Here is a 21,843-nt window from a genome sequence, read left to right on the forward strand (position 1 = left end):
GGGGGGGCCGGTCTAGAGGGGGGATCCGAACCCTCGGACGGGAGCGCCGCCGCGCTTCCCAAGCGGCGCACTATCCAGTGCGCCACCGGGCCGGCCCCAGCTTTGTTCTTTTTGTTCAAGATTGTATTGGCTATCTGTGGGTTTTGGTTCCATATGAATTTTAAGATTATTTCTGTGAAAAATGTCATTGGAATTTTGATAGGGATTGCATTGAATCTTTAGATCTCTTTAGGTAGTAAGGATGTTTTAACAATTGTAGTTCTTCTAATCCATGATTATGGATTATCTTTCCATTTATTTATTTCTTCTTCAATTTCTTTCATCAGTATTTTATTTTATTGTACAGGTCTTTCACCTCCTTGGTCAAATTTATTCCTAAGTATTTTATTTTGTTTTTTGTAGCTATTGTAAATGGGATTGTTTTCTTGATTTCTTTTTCAGATAGTTTGTTGTTAGTATATGGAAACACTACCTATTTTTATGTGTTGATTTTTGTATCCTATGACTTTGCTGTATTTGTTTATTCTAACAGTTTAATGGTGAAGTCATTAGGGTTTTTAAAATTTGTCTAGCAGGTTTTAACCCCCTGAGAACAAACACGCACACACAAAACAACTAAAAATCCCAGCATACATAGGGTTCAGTATGATTCATGGTTTCAGACATTCACTGGGGTTCTTACAACATATCCCCCACAGGTAAGGGGGTCTACTGTACTGCTTTTGCTGTATTTCATACGTTTGGATATGTTGTGTTTTCATTTTCTTTTGTCTCAAGGTATTTTCTAATTTCCCTTTTGATTTTTTCTTTGACCCTTTGGTTGTTCATGAGTGTGTTGTTTAATTTTTACATGATTGTGAATTTTTCAGTTTTCCTTCAGGTATTGATATCTAGTTTTATTCCATTGTGGTCAGAAAAGACACTTGGTAGGATTTCAGTCTTTTTAAACTTATTAATTTTTTTTGTGACCCAACATGTGATCTTTCCTGGAGAAAGTTACATGTGTGCTTGAGAAGGATGTGTATTCTCCTTTTGTTGGTTGGAATGTTCTGTATATTTCTGTTAAGATCCATTTGGTCCATAGTGTTGTTCAAGTCCTCTGTTTCCTTACTGACCTCCTGTCTGGACATTGTATCCATTATTGAAAGTGGGGTATTAAAATTTCCTACTGTTGTGTTGTTGTCTATTACTCTTTTCAGTTCTGTAAATGTTTGCTTCATATGTTTATGTTCTCTGATGTGGTGTGTGTATATATTTATAATTGTTATGTTTTCCTAGTGAATTGACTCTTTTTTCATTATATAATGTCCTCTATCTCTTGTGACGGTTTTTGATTTAGTGTCTATTTTGTCTAATATGAGCATAGCTTCTCCTGCTCTCTTTTGGTTACCACTTGCATGGAATATCTTTATCCATCCTTTTACTTTCAGCATATCTTCATCCTTTTACTTTCAGTGTCCTCAGATCTAAAGTATGTTTCTTGTAGATAACATATAGTTGGATCTTGTTTTTTTATTTTTTTTAAATTTTTATTTATTTATTTATTTATTTTTTGTCGTGTCCGGCTATCGCAACCCTCAATGTCGCGCCCGTACCGGACCGGGACCGGCAACGGGATCGCAACCCTTGGTGTTGCGCCCACACCTTGCTCAGCCAGTGAGCGGCTGGTCTGTATGTGGGATCCGAACCCTCGGCGGGAGCGCGCCGCCGCACTCCCAAGCGGCGCACTGTAGCAGTGTGCCACCAGGCCGGCCCCTGGATCTTGTTTTTTTTTTTTTTTTTCCCTTTTTGTCGTGACCGGCAACGGATCGCCACCCTCAGTGTCACGCCCATACCGGACCAGGACCGGCCACGGGATCGCAAACCTCGGTGTTGCTCCCGCCCCTCGCTCAGCCAGTGAGCGGCTGGTCTGTATGTGGGATCCGAACCCTCGGCGGGAGCGCGCCGCCGCACTCCCAAGCGGCGCACTGTAGCAGTGTGCCACCAGGCCGGCCCCTGGATCTTGTTTTTTTTTTTTTTTTTCCCTTTTTGTCGTGACCGGCAACGGATCGCCACCCTCAGTGTCACGCCCATACCGGACCAGGACCGGCCACGGGATCGCAAACCTCGGTGTTGCTCCCGCCCCTCGCTCAGCCAGTGAGCGGCTGGTCTGTATGTGGGATCCGAACCCTCGGCGGGAGCGCTGCCGTGCTTCCCAAGCGGTGCACTGTAGCAGTGCGCCACCGGGCCGGCCCTGGATCTTGTTTTTTTAAAAAAATCCATTTAGCTACTTTGTCTTTTGAATGTGGAGTTAAAAATCATTTGCATTTAAAATAATTAGGGATAGGAAAGGACTTACTGTTGCCATTTTGTTAATTCTTTTCTGTCTTTTAGCTCTTTTGCCCCTTGTTTCCTCTCTTGCTGTCTTTGTATTTTGTTAAATTTTTTCTAGTGACATATCTTCTGTAGGTATTTGTGATTACTGTGGGGGTTATATGAAGCATCTTTGTAACCCATTTCAAGCTGATAAGTTATGTTCAATCACATACAAAAAGTATATTTTTACTTCTCCCCCACCCACATATTGATGTTACAAATTACATCTTTTTATGTGTCTCCATTAACATATTTTTATAGTTAGTTTTTTTAATACTTTTGTTTTCTAACTTCTTTTCCAGTATTAAAAGTGATTTATGTATCACTCTTACAGTGTTACGGTATTCTGTATTTGTATATTTATTTACCCTTACCAGTGAGCTTTATGTTTATATGCTTTTGTGTTGCTGTTTAGTGCTTTTTTGTTTCAATTTGAAGGACTTCCTTTAGCATTTCTTGTAAGGCAGGTCTACTGTTAATGAATTCCTTCAGCTTTTTTTTTTTTTTTTTAAAATCTGGGAATGTCTTTATCTCTCTTTAAGGTTTGAATGACAGTTTCGTCAAATATGGTATTCTTGGTTGGCAGTGTTTTCTTTCAGCACTTTTAATATATCATCCCACTCACTTCTGGCCTGCAAAATTTCTGCTGAGACATCTACTGATAGTCTTATGGAGTTTGCCTTGCATGTGAGGTGTCAGTTTCCTTTTGCTGCTTTAAAAATTCTTTCTTTTGTCCTTGACCTTTTTTTTGGTTGCTGGCCAGTACAGTGATACGAACTCTTTACATGCGTTAACTGGCTAGCCCTTGTCCTTGACTTTTGACAATTGGATTAGAATGTGTTTGGGGATGGACTTTTTTGGATTTGTCATATTTGGGATATTTTGGCCTTCTTGAATCTGGATGTCTTAATTCCTTCTCCATACTTGGGAATTTTTTGCCGTTATTTCTTTAAATAAGCTTGCCTGCTCTTCCTCCCTCCCTCTCTTTTCCTTCTGCAATTCACATGATGCATACATTGATCTACCTGATGATGTCCCAGGAGTCCCTTAGGGTTTCTTCACTCCTTTTTGTTATTTTTTTCTTTTACTTTTCTGGATGATTTCAGATGACCTGTGTTTGAGTTTGTGTATTCTTTCTTCTGCTTGATGAAGTTTGTTGTTGAACTTGTCTAGGGAATTTTTCAATTCTGTTATTGCGTTTTCAGCTCCAAAATTTCTCTTTGGTTCTTTTTTATATTTTCTATCTCTTTGTTGAAATTCTCATTTTGTTCATGCATCATTTTCCTGAGCTGATTGATCATCTTTTAATGATTATTTTGGATTATTTGTCAGGTAATTCATATATGCTTCTGTTTCTTTAGGGTTGGTTTCTTGAGATTTATATTAGTCCTTTGATTGTCCATGTTTTCCTGTTTCTTCATGTTCCATGTAACTTTGTGTTGGATCTGCATATTTGAAAAAAAACCAGTTATCTCTCTTTGTCATTATGGACTGGCTTTGTACAAGAGAGTACCTTCAGTCAGCCCAGCTGGAGATTCTGGGGTCTTCTTAAACTTTTTCTGTGGATGTTTCTTCTCCGGACTTGTGCTTGTAGATTCCTAATAGAGGGATTTCCTTGTTTCCTTTTTTCAGGAGTTCATAATCTCTTGCTCTCTGGTGTCTATCTGTTGTACTGTGGGTCTTCTGAAGCAGTAGTGCAGCATCCCGCTTTTTTTTGTTCTCAGCAGCCTGCAGGCATCTTGAGTGTGCCAGGTCCTGTCAGTGTCCCGAGTTAGTCTAGTAAGAAGCCAGTACCTCAAGCAGTCCCCCCAAAAAGATGGAATGTTGGATGCATGATCCACTCTTTTCTTTCTTCCATGAGGGAGAGGCTGCTGAGCTTTATTATCCTTTGTCTGTTGTACCGTGGGTCCTCTGGAGCAGCTGCATGCCACCTAGCTCTTTTTTGTTCTCAACAGCCCCCATGCATTTAAAGTATGGCAGATCCCATCTGTGTTTCAAGACAAGCAGGACAGAAACCAGTCCTTTGGTAAGTCTTCCCACCCCCCAAGGAATCAGAATGTTGGATGTATGGTCCAGTCTTCTCTTTCCCTCCTTATGGAGAATTAAGGTGCTGGAGGGTTTTTGATTGGTCATATGACAGTGTGCTAGGGGGAGGGACTATGGCAAGAATGTGCCATGAATTTTCCTTGCTGGCTTCAGTGTGGCTGGTTTTGCACTTGTCTTGGATGCAGGAGTCTCAGCTTGTTTCTGGATTTCTCATAAAGGGAATTGGTTTGTAGTGGAAAGAAGGTAGGTTTGGGACTCTTATTCTACCGTATTGCTGATGTCACTCCCATCAAGGACATTCTTTTTTTTGGGGGGGTGGGGGTGGGGGGGTCACCAGAGTGTTTATTCTCTCCTGGTGGGGAGGAGTGGGGGCTACATTGTCCGAGGGCACAGGCCCTATGTGTACCACATGAAGCCATGGTTGGTGCCATCAAGGGCATTCTTAACTAAACTGGCTTTTGTTTGTGCATGGTCAGGAAGAATATAATGAAATAGTTTGGTGACATCTTACGTGAGATAGGCTTTTCCCTTTGCTTTGAGTTCAAGGTGGTGAAGAAGTCAATGAGACAGTTTGGTGCTACTGCCTTGATACATGCTAAGGCACCAGCAATCTTACTCACCATTGCTTTTGGGCTATTATTGTAAATGTCCATACAACAAAAAAGGAAAATGATGTCATGGTACTATTATGAATATAATTTTGACCTTGCTGTTCTCTGGAAAGAGTCTTGGGATCTGGGGTTCGTGAAACGCCCGCTCAGAACTGTTACTTCATTGAGTTAAAGAAGTCCGTTTTATTGCTCTTTATCTGAGTCTTTTTTTAATTTTTATTTTATTTATTTATTTATTTTAAAAAGATGACCGGTAAGGGGATCTTAACCCTTGACTCGGTGTTGTCAGCACCACACTCACCCAGTGAGCTAACCGGCCATCCCTATATGGGATCCGAACCCGGGGCCTTGGTGTTATCAGCACCACACTGTCCCGAGTGTGCCACGGGCTGGCCCCTGAGTCTTTTTTTTAAATAAAAAAAGTAGTGAATGAATGCTGAATTTTGTCGAATGCTTTTTATGCATCTATTGAACTATTGTATAATTAAAAAAAAAAACGACTGTGATGAATTACTTTGAAAGAACCTTGTGTATTCGGGATAAACCCAATTTAGTTTTGATGTGTTTCAGTATTACTTTTCTGTCTGTCTTTCTCTGTATATGTATATTTAATACTGTATGTATTTAAATACCCTTATTATTGTTGTTGTGTTTAGTTAACATTAATTTAGAATTACCCATGAATTTGTCACTTTTTTCCTCATCATTTCTTGCTACAACTCTAAGGTTCTATCTGGAATCATTGTTATCTTGCCTAAAGAATGTCTTTAAGCATTTATTTTAGTGTGTAAACTCTCAGTTTTTGTTTATCTGATGTTTAGTCTTTATTTTGCCTTCCTTGGAACTATTTTCTTTGGGTATAGAGTTTTAGATTGTCAGATACTTTGTTTTACCTCCTCGAATGTATCTTTCAACTGTCTCTGGCATTCAGTGTTTTTCTTGAGAAGTCATGTACTGCCTCTGAAGATAATCTTTTATTTTTTTTCTTAAGGTGCTTGAATAGTTTTGTCTTTAGTTTTCTGTAGCTTAACTGTGATGTGCCCAGATGTGGATTTCACTTGAGTTCTGAAAAACTGAATTCTTGGCTATTTCTTCAAAGATTACTTTTGCTCTAATCTCTCTTTTCTTTCTGGAATTTCAATTAAGCATATTTCTTTTAGCTGTATTCTGTGTACGTATCTTTCCATTTGCTATATTTGAATTAATCTAATGAAGAAATAGTCAAAACACAAGTATTTTTTTCAATTTTCAGCTTTTTTGTTATTAAATTCTGTTATTGGAAAAAAAAAACTTAAATGAGAAAGTAGAACAATGTAATAGTCCCCAAATGAAGAAGTCTTCACCCAGCTTCATCAATTAGCAACTCCTGGCCAATGTTATTTCATGTATAACTCAACCCATTTTCCAATTGTTTTGTATTGTTTTGAAGCAAATAACATTTCATCTGTAAATATTTTAACATCTGTCTCTCAAAGATAAAGATCCTTTATAACATATTCCTATTTTCTTATGAATGTTAATTTTTTAAATACAGTAGTTGTTTGAAACAGTATCCAAGTAAGGATATACATTGTGAATGAGATGTCTCTTAAGCCTCTTTTAACCTCAGGATCCTTCACTGTCTTTTATTTTTCCTTGAAATTTATTTGTTGAAGAGGCTGGATCATTGCCCAATAGAGTTTCCCATAGTCTGAATCCCTATGGTATCACTTAATATGTTCCTCTGTCTTCTTTATTTTCTGTAAATGGATAGTTGGATCTAGATGGCTCAATCAGATTTAAGTTCATGCCTTTTTTTTTTGTAAGGGATAACTTCATAGGTAGGTGGTGTGTTATCAGTATCAGGAGGCACATAATGTTTGATAGTCTCTTTTTATGATGTGAGCAGCCATTAATAGATGCCTAGATTCTTTAATTTATTAGAATTTTAAAATGGCAATGTTCTAATTCTGTCATTACTTTTTTGTTTATTATTTGAAATAGTTCAGTACAGAGACATTTCTTTTCTACTATTGGGTTACTCAGTGGTTTAGTTTATATATTTTACTTGCCAGTTTTCAGAATAATGAATTGATTCATTAGCCTTCTCCACTTCTGACCAGCTGGGGCTTTTAGGTTTGTTTTGTCATTATAAACTAATACATTTAAACATCTGGTATATTTCCATATTTTTAGATGATATAATTTGCTCTATAATCTAGTATTAGGATTAGAAATTGATCGATATGGATTATTTCTGTTTTTTTCTAGCTTGCATTTATGCCAGCTCCTCAGTGAAAATAAAAGCCATGATAGTTCGACTTACAGAGGTAAGATTTTAAAAAGTATCATAGTTATCACTTTTGGCTTAAGATTAGTAACTATTTTGCTTTCCATTTATTGTTATGTATGAAAATAAAAGATATAAGATAGTTCACATTATATAAAGCTTTTATATGAATACATTACAGTCAGGATTAAAATTATAGTTATAGTAAGACTATATATGCATCTCTGTATACCAAAGTTATGTAAGCTGCATTATAGTCATATGATATTGCTTGACTTTTATAATTAGGACTTGGTATATTTAGCTAAATTTCAGCAATCGTTAGCTATATCAGTCATAAATGTGAGAGAAAAGCTAGCATGGAAAGAAAAACTGTTTTGATCTTGTTTGCAATAGAAAATTTCCAGCAACTGAGGTTCAGTGCTTTTACTAAAGCTAGTTTTGTTCAAGTGGTATCTGGGGATCTTATTAAAGGTGGTTGTCATGGAAAACATTAAAAACAAAGGAGTTGTTTACTGCATATCACAAATATGATTTATTAATTAAAATGTTATGTAATTAAACAGGATGTAAATTTCCAGCTATTTTAGTTTTAAAGGATTTTAGTATTTAACATTCTTTAACTTAAAATTAGGCATATGGATTTGGCAAAGGAGGGGCAAAAATAAAAGCAACTGTGTCTAGTAAGTTTAAAGCATTTTCATACGTAGCTTTCTTTCTGTGTTCTTTTTTTTTTTAAAGATGACCGGTAAGGGGATCTTAACCCTTGGCTTGGTGTTGGCAGCACCATGCTCAGCCAGTGAGTGAACCAGCCATCCCTATATAGGATTCGAACCCCCAGCCTTGGTGTTATCAGCACTGCACTCTCCCGAGTGAGCCACAGGCTGGCCCTCATAGGTAGCTTTTGTTGGGGGTAAAACCTCTAATGTTCTTTTCAGTATGGAAAATATGCTTTTATAACCAATATTTTATTTTAAGCCAAAAATCATTAGACAAAATTTATTACAGTTATTTAAATTAAGCTTTTGTGAATAGAAGATTAGAATAGAATGTTTTTCTATAGATAAGTTTACTTAAATCAAAACTTAGTTACCTTAATATGAGAGGATATATTTTTAAAAGAACGTTTAGATGCTTTAGTGGAAAGTATTTTTTTTAACAAATTAAAGAGCCATTTTTTTTCTGTCATTGGGTAAGATCTGTTTTAAGACTTAACCTTCCTAGCCCGTCATCCCAAAAATTATTTCCTAGTTTATCTTGCTTATAAAATACCATGATCAGGCATAAACGTTTTTGAGGTTGACATAATGTGTTCTTGTTTATGTAAGTTAGTTGATTGTCAGAAGTGTAAGAAAGTACAGATAGACTCCTTTCTAAAAACACTTGGATACTTAATTTTTTTCTTCTCCATGTTTAAAATCAGTTTTTAATGTCTCATTTAACTTTGATCTTGTTTGTGGATAAGTGGATAAAATAAGAGAATTAAATGGGTAAGGTAAGAGAATTCTCAAAAAAAAAAAAAAAACCCTGTAAAGTAAATAGTGTAACACAGCATGATTGCTCTTTCAGTTTTAAATGGGACTGTGTGGATCTTTAATAACTATTCAGTTATTCGTTAATTTGCATGGTGGTTCTCATTCACCTATGGAACCAAAAATAGTTATGAGTGTGGCCTCATTGGCTGAATTGCCAGCTCTCTCCTTCACTTCCTCCCTGAACACATACACCCTTTGGCTGATCTCTGTCAATAGTTAGGCTTTGTTTTGAGGGCCCCAGAGGGTAGTCCATGCAGGAAACTGACTGAATATGATTTCTTCAGAATCTCCTTTGTTCTGTCTTAGGGGGACTGAGTTTGAGTTGTGTTCCCTATTACCTTTCTCTTTCTGACCCTCCCTTGAATTAGTTTCATTTCAGGCAGGCAATTTCCCTTGCATACACTACTTTTCCTTGTTCCTTTTGTAATTTATCACCCCATTCCCCCCAGCCAGTAAAACAACATTGTAATGGTGGCTGAAACATGAGTAGTACTACTGATATTAGACATAACTAAGAACTGGTTATTCAAAACCCACAAAGAACTTCTGAGAATCTTTAGAAGTCTCTTTTAGTAGCTATTCTTAAAACTGCTCTTTCTGAAATGTTAGCATTAAGATAAAATCTTTTACTGAATTTTTTGTGTATAATTATGAGGGTTGTAAGTTTTCCTCCCCATAGTAAATGTAAATGTAAAGTTTTTCAGCTCAGTATAGATTTTATAGGCTTCTGTGGTGCTAGCCTGGTAGCCTTAAAGTACCACTTATTGCTTCTATGGATAAAATATAATTGGAATTCCTAACCACTATTAAATAGGCATTTAGAAACTTGTGAATTGGGAACTATCTTTGCTATACTGTGGATTACAGTGTGATTATTTATACGAGGGTGCTTCAAAAAGTTTTTGGAAAGATGTAATTAAAAGACAATATGAATCTTTCCGTGAACTTTTTGAAGACCCCCTCATATGTCATTTTAGTGTCAGCAAAATATCACAGGCCATTTGTTCTCTATTTTAATCTTCTTATGTGATTAAGACTAGAATTCCCTGAGCCCCTTGAGTGCCAGAGGACATACTCTTATGGGAACTTAGTTTATGATAATCAGCTGTTTTGTCTGTCTAAGTGCTGGCTTTTTAAAAGAAATCTTAGTTGTCTGCATAATTTCAAGTAAGTATTATTTGTTGTAAAGCATATTATTAATGGAAATGGAAAGCATGAAATTGATCTCATATTTCTACCCTACCAACAAGTAGAAACATTCTTTTTTGTTTTATATAGTTTATTTATTGATAGGTACAATGAAGACATAGTTATGAAAGTGCAAAATATATTTAATAATGAATTCTTTATGAAGAATTGGGATAATCAGACTGTATTTCTCCTTTTCTTTTTTGGAGTCCAGTAAGGGTGGACTCTGTTTCTTTAGCAAATGATTTAATGTACATATTAATTTCATTGCAAAATAGTATTCTCATTGGTTAAAGGAACATTGATAGGCATTTTGTTTGTTTCTTTCTGTAGAATTTATTTGAGAAGTTATGGTTTTTAAAGAAATAAAACTCTTCAGAGATATTTTAAACTTAATAGTAATTACTTTTTCAGCTGGGGGATGATCAGATTACTGCCTAGTCCCTGTCTCCTACTCTCATTCACTCTGCTCCTTGTATGAGAAAATCAATATCGATTCATGGAAATTTCTGAGAGTTCAAAAAGGAATAGTTGGTCCAAAACTCCTGAGTTCAACACAGATTTACCGAATGTCAGCATTTTCTCTTTGGTCTATGTTGGCAGAAAGAAATATATCTTAGGATATCTTTCATTAGGAAACAGATTCCATGCAGGTTGACAGTATGATCCTTGGCTTGCAGTTTAGTCCCTTGTGAGATGTATCACGTTGAATGAAGTACTTAACATCATTGAGCCTTGAGTCCATGTCTGGCATTCTCCACACACTGGTTTGGGGTCTGGTTCCCCAAGTCCTTGGACAGCCCCACTCCTAGGGTTTTCCTGGTCTCTGGGCATGCGTAGCTCTCCCAAGCTAATGTTGCATGCTGGTATCTCCACAATTCTGGGGTTTCCATGGTGGTCCCTCTGTCACGAGTCTAGTAAGTATGGTGCTGGTGGGAGTTTTCTGCTGCAACTCCTACCCCACGTTTCTGCTTGGCATTGCTTTAGTGAAGATTGTCTGTGGTGACTCCACCCATGTGATAGATCTCTTCCTGGGTCCCCAGGCTTTTCTGTACATCCTTTGAAATCAGGGTGGAAGCTCCCAAGCCTCCACAGCTCTGGCATTCTGTGAGCCTGCAAACTTAACATCATGTGGATGCTGCCAAGGCTTCCAGCTCGTATCTTCCAAAGTTGCAGGTCTAGCCATGCCTGGGGTCAGTTTAGCCAAGGCTGGAGCAGCTGGGGTGCAGGAAGCAGCATCCCAAGGTGGCCCTGGGCAACGAGCCTGTGGATGGTGCCTTGGGCTCCCTAGGCCTCTGGGCCTGTGATGGAAGGTGGCAGCCTTGAAGATTTCGCCTTTAAGGTCTTTTTTCCCTTCTCTTGTTAATACTTTTTTTCTGTACTAATTTCCTTAGCAAATAGTTGCTGGGCTGCACCCTTGAATTTTTCTCCCAAAAATGTTCTCTGCTTCTCCACCACATGGCCAGGCTGCAAATTGCCAAATCTTTATTTACGCTCTGCTTCCCTTTTAGTTATAAATTCTGGCTTTAGGTCATGCCTTTGCTGCTGTAACACAGCATAGACTGTTACAAGTAGCCATGCAGCTTCCTAAATGCTTTGTTGCTTAGAAATTTCTTCTGCCAAATAACCTGGGTCAGCACCTTGAAGTTCCACATGCTGTAAAACTTTTGAGCATGAAAAGAATGTATCCAGGTTGCTTGCAAGTTTATAGCAAGGATGATCTTTGCCCCAGTTTCCAATAAGCTCCTTTTCATTTCTGTCTGAGACCTCCTTAGAATGGTCTTTACAGTCCATATTTCTTTCACCATTCTGGTCACCATCATTTAACCAGTCTCTAAGATGTTCCAAACCTTCCCTACTGCTGTTCCTCACCTCTTGTCTTCTAATCTCCCACCAGCAGCTAGGCTTTTTCCTATCCTTTTCCTCCAAATTCTTCCAGCTTCTGCCTAATACCCAGTTCCAAAGCCGCTTCCACATTTTCAAGTATTTGTTATAAGCAACACCCCACTTCTCGGGTACCATTTTTCTGTATTAGTTCATCTCTGTTTCTTATAACAAAATACCTGGATCTGTGTAATTTATAAGAATTCAAATTTTATTGCTTACAGTTTTGGAGGCTGGGAAGTCCAAAGTCCAGGGAACACATGGTAAGAGCTTTGTTGGTGGGTAGTAACTCTTCACAGCAAAGCAGGGTTTCACGTGGTGGATGGTGGAAGTGGAGTGACATTTTGGTTTCTGTTATGTTCCATTTTTTTGTTACTAGTAGTCATACCAAGGGAGATTTTTAAATATTTGATTTTTTACTTGCTACTTTGCCCTGAAAAAATTTCAATTCCTTTCAAAAGGGAATTATAAATAGACTTTATTTTACATTAGCATTTTTAGAGCTGCTTGTTTTCCTACTTTTAATGATTGGAAGGAAGTAAAATTTTTAGTGTATGGGACTAAAGAAAAAGATAGCTAGAAGGAGGTGTTCACCTGATCACTGACTCCCCATTCCAAAAGCAAAATAGCTTTCTCCAGGAAAGGGGCCATGGTAATTAATAGTGAATGGGGCTACTTGTGGTTGACAGTTCTCATAGAACTGCCATTTTATGTATGCATATATGTATGTTTGTATTTTTTCATTTGAATTTTGATGGGAATTGAAGAGAAAAAGATTTAGATTTGGGGAGAGATTTCTCTGTCAGTAAGATATGAATAAAACTTGGTATTATATTTACTGCTATTCCTTACCTGTTGTCACTGTAGCCCTGAGATTGAATTGAGTATAATCTGAATATATTTAGAAAAATCTGTGAAGTCTGCCAGTGAGGAAAATGGTTAAATTATTTATATCCATGTCCTGGAGTTCTATGCAGTCATTGAAAATAATTATGGAGAATTTAGTAGCATGAAAAAATGCTTTTAAAAGTGTTTGAGGGCGAATCAGAATATCAAATAATGTGCATAGTGAATGCAAACATGGAAAACCTATAGACATATAGAAAAAGACTGAAAGGGAATGCTTGAGCAGTAGTTATATTATAGTAGTGGAGGGATGGTTAACTTTTTTCTAACCTTTTAGTGTTGTGTGTTTGTGAATATGAAAGGAAAAACTGCTAGAGAAAAGCATTAGAAGTATCTTTTTCTATTATTGATGTTTATGATAATTCTGAGAAGTAGGAAATATATATGTTTTTCCTCCTTTTTGTGTTCAAGAGACTTACACTTTTTTAAAATTTATTGAAACATAATTGATTGTACATATCTGTAGGATACAGTGTTGAATAGCAATAACTGTGTGCAATATGTGGTGCTCAAATGAGTATAATTAGTATATTCGGCATTACACAATGTAATCATTTTTTGTGGTCCTCTACCAATTTCTTGCTAACCCCTCTCCCCCTCCTCCTTTCCCACCTCTGGTGGCCTCAGTTCTGTTCTCTCCTCTTGAAAGTTCAGTGAATTATTATGATTGTTGTATCTCTCTTTCTTTTACTATTTATTTTTTAGTTCCCACTTCTGAGTGAGGACATGCGGTATTTCTTTTTCTGTGCCTGGCTTATTTCACTTAACATAATTTTCTCTTAAGTTCATCCACGTTGCTGCAAGTGGCAGAATTTCATTCTTTTTAATGGAAGAGTAGTATTCCATTGTGTATATATGCCACATTTTCCTTATCCAGTCGTCTGTCCATGGACATTTAGTTTAGTCCCAATTCTTGGCTATTATAAATAGAGCTGTGATAAACATGGGAATGCAGGTATCCCTTTGACATGATGATTTCCATTCCTTTGGGTATATACCCAGCAGCTTACACTATTTCTTTTATGTTCAACAGATTTCCAGCAAGCTCTCTATGAGTTGTCATACCATGTCATTAAAGGAAATCTAAAGCATGAACAGGCATCTAATGTTCTTAATGACATTAGTGTAAGTATATACATATATTGTTAAAACTTAATAATTGTTACATATCTTTTTTGCCTTTTATTCAAAGACCCTATGAAGTGCATTTCGTTTTATTCAAAATTGTAGGAGTGGATGTTCTAAGGCAATATTGGTAAGCCATTTTTGCTAGACAGAAATAAGGGTATTTTAATTTTTTTGTCTGATGGTGAGTAAAGCAGAAAATGTTAGGTAAGCTGGGAGGGCAAAAAAAAAAAAAAACAAACCTGTACTGTAATGAAATCAGGGTATCTTTAATTAAAAATGTTACTCTAAAAAGTAAATTGTCTGAAATGTTTTTCTCCCAATATAGCATGATGAGCTTTTTTTATTTTTTGTATGTAGTTATGTTTAGAAATTAAAGTATATTTTGAAAATTGAGGATTCAACTATTTAAAATCGTGGTTGCATAGCTCTAATATATACTTGCTGCCAGTTTTCATCTGCTTGCTGTTTTAGAAAATATTAACTAGAAATTTTTTTTTTAAACTTTTAAGAGGTTATTCTGTTTCATTCTTTCATGTATTGGAAAATTTAAGTTAGATTTCGACCAGATACTTTTCATAGTGGTTTGGTATTTGAATTGTAAGATAGGCTATCAAATTGTGAAGGGTGTTTATTGTAAAACAGTAGTTAGGCTTGAGGTTTTACAGGAGGTATGCTAGTCTGTTATTATTAGGCCAATTTTTAAACTTGTATAAATAAAATTATCTGTCCAGTTCAGAACAGCTTTTATAAGTACTATTGAGGTAGGACCTGGGGCTTCTTGGTCTCAGTATGAATTTTTCTTGTTGTGTTGCTTTAAGCTTCTGTAGCCTTTTTCTGTTAGGAGAGATTAATCTCCTTTGTAGGAATTTTGTAATTTCCCAGGGATAGTCTTAAGAAAATTCTAAGTTTAGCTGTTGTAATCTCTCCCCTCCACCCCCCATATTGGAGTGTATTTGAGCAGTTGGGGTTCAATATGAGTTTCCCTTTTATCCCTGTACTGTCTCCAGCTGATAATAGCCACATTAGTTCATGTTGGAGTGGTCTATTTCTTAACTAATGTTCCATGTTTGAAAACTCTTGCCTTGCTCTATTTCTGGTTTTCAGTTAGCCTGAGTACTTGCATTCAGGTAGACATAGCACAGTTTATAGCCCTTAAGAAATTTGCTACTAAAATCTGATTGACAGTTATTTCATTCTGTAAATTGGGCGTTAGTATAGTCGTGAGTTTATGGAATCTAATTTTAATTCTTTTTCCATTTATTGAAATGAATAGTCCAAATGAACTTTATATATGTGAATTTGTATGTATGTATTATGTATGTGTATTTGGTTCTTATTTAGCCTCTCCTTTCTGTTGAGTGCTTAGTGATATCCTCATTTATACTTTTGCAGCTTGATTGTCTCTGTCATGGCTTCCTCATAGTACTGTACACTGTCCAGTATTAAAGAAGCATATCTTGTGTGTCTACTTGTAGCTTCCAGTTTTTTCTTTAGAATTTCTTTCTGTTAGTCTCTGAAAATAGACTACTTTTAGGGTTGCTGTAGTGTCAGCAAACTACTAATTGTGATAATTGAACTGTAATCCTTACTAATGGAAGATGGCTCTAAAATTGAGCATGGGTGTAGGAAGTCAGGAGACAGACAAATCTAGAATAATGCTGAAGTTTTCATCCAGAAATGGGAGGATTTTGGTTCTTTTCCAAAGGGTACAAATGAATGAATAAAGAAAAAGATAGTTTTTGGTAATTAATTTCATCTTTAGAGATGGTTTTGTAGGTTTTAGTTTTCTGTTCTTCTCATAGCACTACGATTTCTGCATAGATCAAGTGTTAACTCAGGCATGAGCACAACATTTAAAGTTTTAGATGAAAAATGTACCATTTTTTAACAGTCTTGCTTTAGGTAGGTGTGAGGTACTCTAAATTCCAGTGTTTTCTAACATGAAACTTCATTTGGAAAAATGTTATTTGTACTCTTTTAGGTTTCTGTTTTTTTATCAAGTTATCTTATGGTAGGCATTTAAACATTTTTTTTCCCCAACTGATATCTCCCTCTTTTTATTTTCTTTTGTGTTATGAAACTTAACTTGAAGAGTTTTAATATTTGTTAACATAGTGATGTTAGGGTTTTGTTAGTTTTTAAGTTTCACTGAACAGTGTTATTCTGAAACCATAATACTTGCTGTGTGCTATTCTGGTATTTATTGTAATTATATTTTTAAAATTAGGAATTTCGCGAGGATATGCCTTCCATTCTTGCTGATGTATTCTGCATATTGGGTAGGTATTAAGCCTTTATTTCATCTGTAATGTGCTGTTTGGTAAATTAATATACTGTGTTAAATAAAATGTTTTCCTTCAAACTAAGGATTTTACAAATGTGCAACTGTTTCTACAAATCTAGGAGCAACTTCTTTTTTTTACTTTGTAGAGAAATAGTAAGTCAAATGTCAGTATAATCACTGTTTATAAACTAGCTTTAGAGTATAATTCAAATTGTTTGAGTTTTTAACAAGGTATCATTATATAAATTTGAGCTAAATTAAGTCATTTCCAGTAAAAAAGCCAAGTTTTCTGACATTGTAGTCTGAGTTGTTGAGATTTCAGGAACCACATAATTAGTCTTATTCCGTGCAGATTTTCAATGAATGATGTCAGAATCTCAGACTTAGGACACTCAAGAGATATTTACTTTGCTATTGTACTGTTTTGATTCTTCTTAATTTTAGAAAGAACAAGAAGAGCCAAAGTAATCAAAAATACTTTTGTTTTGAGGGTGAGAAACCAGCTTGGGAAATAGCAACTTCTCTATTCGTCCAGAATAAATAAGAATTCATGCATATCTTGATATCCTTTATCTAAAAAGGAATATTTCTTTGACTTAGAACAAAATGTAGTGTCTCTCCATGAGAAGTGTGGATTTAAGAGATATTATATATTATAAATTTATTTCTCTGATTTTAGTTCTGTAGTTCTGGATTAAAATAATTTTGAACACAGTTTGCCTCATGAGTCTTGTGCTTTCTGTAACTTTGAATCCGATAAAAAACATTGCCAGACATTATAATATTCATTTTAATAAGACTTATTCTCTGAGGGTTTGTCAAACTGGAATGAATTATTTTAGCTCCTTAATCTTAATTCCTAGAATTACATAAATTACTTAATTGTCTTACCAAGAATCTAGAATTTGGTCTTAACAAATATAAACGCCTTGTGCTTGATCAGATCAATTTCAGGATATTTCACATTTCATAGCAGTGGTATTGTTGAGAACAGATTAAAATGTATGTGGACTGTGAGTGATAAATTAAAAGAGCAGACTATTGGTGGGTCTACCATATGTCCCAGTTTTGTTTTGTTTTCCGTGGCATAATTATTAACAGTGCCCTCTTTCACTGTCAGAACTATCCTGGTTTGGATGATAAGTATATGTTCATGCTATATGTTGGATTGATTTATGACAACAACAAGACCTTTTATGCTTAATTTTTGAAGCAGATACTAAAGATAGTACATTGTTTACAACTATCCCTTTGAAAAATAAAAAGCAACATAAACAATTATAAATTTGTGCATTTTTTCATCGAAATGTATTGGTTATACATATTTGTGGGATACAGAGTTATATTTCAATACATATATACAATGTGTGATGATCAAATCAGGGCAGTTAGCATATTCATCATTACAAAACTTAATCATTTGTGATGAAGGAATCCGATTGTTGTCACTGTTATTACTGGGAATTTTTTTAAAAAGAAAAATAAACCTCGAAGTGTGCATAGGGAGACAAGGAAAGTATTACTAAAAATTTAACCATGATTTAATATATGCTACATATTATAAGATTTTTTAATCTAATTTCCCAAGTGTTTAACTGTTTTTTTTTTTTCGTCGTTGTTTTGGTATCTTTAAAATTTAATTTAAAAATTTAGCATGTAAAATATGTTCATCATTTATAAATAAAACTAGTACTACAAGGTTTATAATAAAAAATAAGTAAAAAATTGTTTTTGCTACAAATTTGTAAGACTGAAAGACTGATTTGTAAGTAACATTTTGTTGAAACTGTTGTTCCTTGATGGTGTCAGGGGAGTATATTTTATGTCTTTCTTTGGGTAATCATCAATTATCAGAAAGTAATTTCTTTATTGACTTATTTTATTAGGATATATTTTCTCTTCATAGTTATTTAGTAATATGAGTTATTGTTACAAATCATTGCTTTTTAGTAGTAACATGGATTCATGAGGATGATGTTTGGTTGCTCTTGGGAAATTTCTTTTGCTTATCCAGTCCATTTTTACAAGCAAAATTAGGACAGCAAACTTGGAAAAAGAATTTCCCTCACCTTCCCCCTCACTCACCCACCCTCTCACTCACCCATCCCCTCACTCACCTACCTCACCCTTGGCAGAAAAAAAAATGATCCAAGGGTGACCCCAGTTCAAGGTAGGGGAATAGGAATAAGAATGCGAGCTATCCCTAATAAAAATGCTGCTGCTGCTGCTGCTGATGACAATAATAATGATAATAATAGTAATAAAAGTATAGGTGCTATTTGTGGAACACCTTCCATGTTTAGGCATTGTGTTAAGCATTTAATTTGATTTTAATCCTCACAGCAACTTCTGTAAGGTAGGTGTACAGATCAGAAAAATGAGGTTCAGAGAAGTAATGATTTTTCTTTTTTTTTTGTCTTTTTTGTGACCGGTAAGGGGATCGCAACCCTTGGTGTGGTGCTGCCCACACCGCGCTCAGCTAGTGAGCGCACCGGCCATTCCTATATAGGATCCGAACCCACGGCGGGAGCATCGCTGCGCTCCCAGCGCCGCACTCTCCCGAGTGTACCACAGGCTTGGCCCGAGAAGTAATGATTTTTCAAGACCACATAGCCAGTAAGGCAGGATTTGAATCTGGGTCTCTTTGGCTCCAGAGCCCATGATCTTTTTGCTACATCATATTGTCTTTCTCATATGTTGAGAGTTATAAGGGAAACCAGTGCTGTACTTCCCAGGTTAAGATAACTTTCTTTAAAATACTAATCATAGGAGTATGTGGAGGCATAAGAGCTATAATAATCTGAGAGGAGGAGTGTGTTGTAATTTGATGTGCTGATGGGACCTCTGAGCTGGGATAGGTAGTTAGTGATATTGGGGACTGGAGATGGAAATGGCTGAGGGCATTTTAGTAAAATCATAGGGGAAATTAAAGAGAACTTATTAGGTGCTGATTCAAGATAGAGGAGTCAGGGATAATAAATGAGTTTATTAGAATGGTGTTATGAATTGGAACAAAAAGAATAAAGAAAACTGGGAAAGCACAGTTGGGATAATAGAATCCTGTACTGATTGTTGAGACAGCTCAGCTAATAAATTTACTAAGGGTCCTATTAAGCATTTGTGAACATGATCAGAACTGGAGAGAATGGTATCTTAATCTGGTCAGGTGGCTGAGAGGAGAGCAGACTTGACTTGAGGAGAAGAGGATGAATATGCTACCAGGTGCCTGATCTTAGGGACCTTGGGGGTAGATCTTAGGGACTTCAGAGCCCTGGTGGTTAGGTAGGTGTTGGTTAAAAGAATGAGCCCAGTTTAGCCTCAACCCCTTAAGATCAGTGTCCTTGATATTTTAGGCTGAGGAGGGACCAGAAGACCAGATGACAGGGTGACATCTGGGAATCCCTGGAAAGGATTGATGAGATGCACATGGACTAAAAGTCTTAATGAGAAATTGAGATTGTACCACAATTTACATTACATAAATTACACTCTAAAATCTTAATACACTTGAGCTAACTATGTGCTTAGCTACGGTGGCCAGGATATGGGGAAATCGCAACTGACCAAAAAGAGGAAGTGGAGAAGGGCCAGAGAAATGTGAATATGTTTGATGATAAATCCCCTTCTCTTGATTCTCAGTGTTGGCAGTAGAAAGTAAACTGAAGCAAAGCAGTGGTAGGATATCTGTTGTTTTGGGAGAACATGTAGAGGACAATTTTTATTACTTCACTAAAACCAGTGCTTTTTATAGCACATTTTAAATTATCAGTTGACTTTAAAAATAGGTTAATAGTACATGATTAGTTAAATAATAATCCCGAGTTTAGCCTTGTTTGTAATTCTGTCAAACCTGGTTGAATTTTTTGATGCTTGACATTTAGCACTAATTGTTTTGTTTCCTCCATACCTTGAATCAGAAAATTGTTTGACAAATTTCCTGAATAATATACTGAAACTCAAGGAGGTCTCAGTTTTTAAGTATTTCAATAGGAAGAAAACAAAAATCTTGACTAAATTTTTGTTTACTGACTAGAATTGTAATTCAAAATAGGATGTCAAAAATATCCTTTAATATTGTCTTTTCATAGAGTTGGTGTCCAAGGAGCTTGGTTAGAACATGTTAGCTTGACCCAGGAGGCTAAGGTCAATGGTTTGATCTTCACGAGTAATAGTATGTTTAGAGTTAGAAGAGATCTTTGTTGTCATCCTGTTTAACTTTTCACATAAGGAAAGAGTCTCTTTTTTTAGCATCTCTGGCAAGTGGTCCTTTAAACTCTTTTTGAATATTTCCCTTTTTTTTTTTTGTCTTTTTTTTTTTTTTTTCCGTGTCCGGCAACGGATCGCAACCCTCAGTGTTGCCCCCGTACCGGACCGGGGACCGGCAACGGGATTGCAACCCTCGGTGTTGCTCCCGCGCCTCGCTCAGCCAGTGAGCGGGAACCGGTCTGTATGTGGGAGCCAAACCCTCGGGCGGGAGCGCCGCCGCGCTTCCCAAGCAGCGCACTATCCAGTGCGCCACCGGGCCGGCCCTGAATATTTCCCTTTTTGAGAACAGTATTTTTTTGAAGCTTTGTTGCTTCCAGGGCTACAGCAGGTAGCCGACTTAATTATTTTATGTGTAGTGGACTTAATTTATGGATATGTCATAGGTGACAGGGTCGGTCTCCAGTATCAGGAGAAATGAAAGCATTCATATGGGTATGGAGGACATATCATGTTACCATAGTTTAACATTTTTCCAAATTCAGAATGAGGCATTGTAAAACTAGTTTTAAAGAAAACGAATATTTTAGTGCTAGGGACAGTCTAGAATAATCAAATTTTCATCTTTTTTTCTTCATCGTTGTAGATATTGAGACAAATTGTTTAGAAGAAAAAAGCAAGAGAGACTATTTTACACAGTTGGTATTAGCATGTTTGGTAAGTTTTATAAAACATCTTCCCTTTTAAAATTTTGCATTGAATGGTTGTAATTGTGGTTAATCGTGTTAATGGAGCAGGATATTGACATTCAGTTGACCATTATAAGGTGAGATTTGGGTTTTCAAATGGAATGTGTTGTGAAATTAGACATGCTATTTCTATGAAATAAGCATGCTACCACATCACTTAAACAATCTGTACATATAAAACCTTTGGTGATATTCCTTCCTTAGTGCGTTCTTAACTAAGAATAAGGTAAGCATCTATAAATTAAGTAGAAATGATTGTGAACAGCTTTTAAACTGAAAATTTTTTCATAAACTTTATTAGACAAGGAGAAAAAGAATGGAGGTAGTTAAAAAATAATAAATTTTAGAACTTATCATAATCATTGTCTAGTAAACTATTTTATGTGCATAAATTTAGAATCAAGGAGAAATGCCGTTAGTTAGACTTGGAAGAATGTCCTTGTCTTGGCTGTACTAGAATTTGACTTACAGTAGAAACTAAAGATGGCTGAAGAGTTGTATTAAGTGAAAATTCAGTTAAGACACTCAATTTTAACAAGACTTTCATCTGTAGTTCTCTTTATTTGTAGGCTGTGTGTAACATGTATATAATTTTTTAGTCAATTTTTTGAAAGAACTGTATATTATAAATTTCAGTATTTGGAGAGTCATCATTTTTGTTAAATTGAAGTTCCAAGCCTTTTTA

General features: G+C 36.0%; 1 protein-coding gene across 2 annotated transcripts in view; it reads left to right on the forward strand.

The window, feature by feature from the left end:
• The window catches only part of THOC2 (THO complex 2), a 177,716-nt gene that overhangs the window by 79,974 nt on the left and 75,899 nt on the right, over positions 1–21,843 (forward strand). The window contains exons 2-5 of one of the 2 annotated variants that reach the window (XM_008586447.1): positions 7,263–7,321; positions 13,828–13,919; positions 16,150–16,201; positions 21,056–21,126. In XM_008586447.1, the coding sequence (XP_008584669.1) occupies positions 16,165–16,201; positions 21,056–21,126 (108 nt within the window). In that variant the 5' untranslated portion in view covers positions 7,263–7,321; positions 13,828–13,919; positions 16,150–16,164. Of the gene's footprint in view, positions 1–7,262; positions 7,322–13,827; positions 13,920–16,149; positions 16,202–21,055; positions 21,127–21,843 lie in introns of those variants that run through there. The other variant, XM_008586446.1, reaches the window with a different exon arrangement.

The sequence above is a fragment of the Galeopterus variegatus genome, unplaced genomic scaffold (assembly GCF_000696425.1).
Source record: "Galeopterus variegatus unplaced genomic scaffold, G_variegatus-3.0.2 Scaffold3992, whole genome shotgun sequence".
In the NCBI taxonomy this organism is placed as follows: Eukaryota; Metazoa; Chordata; class Mammalia; order Dermoptera; family Cynocephalidae; genus Galeopterus; species Galeopterus variegatus.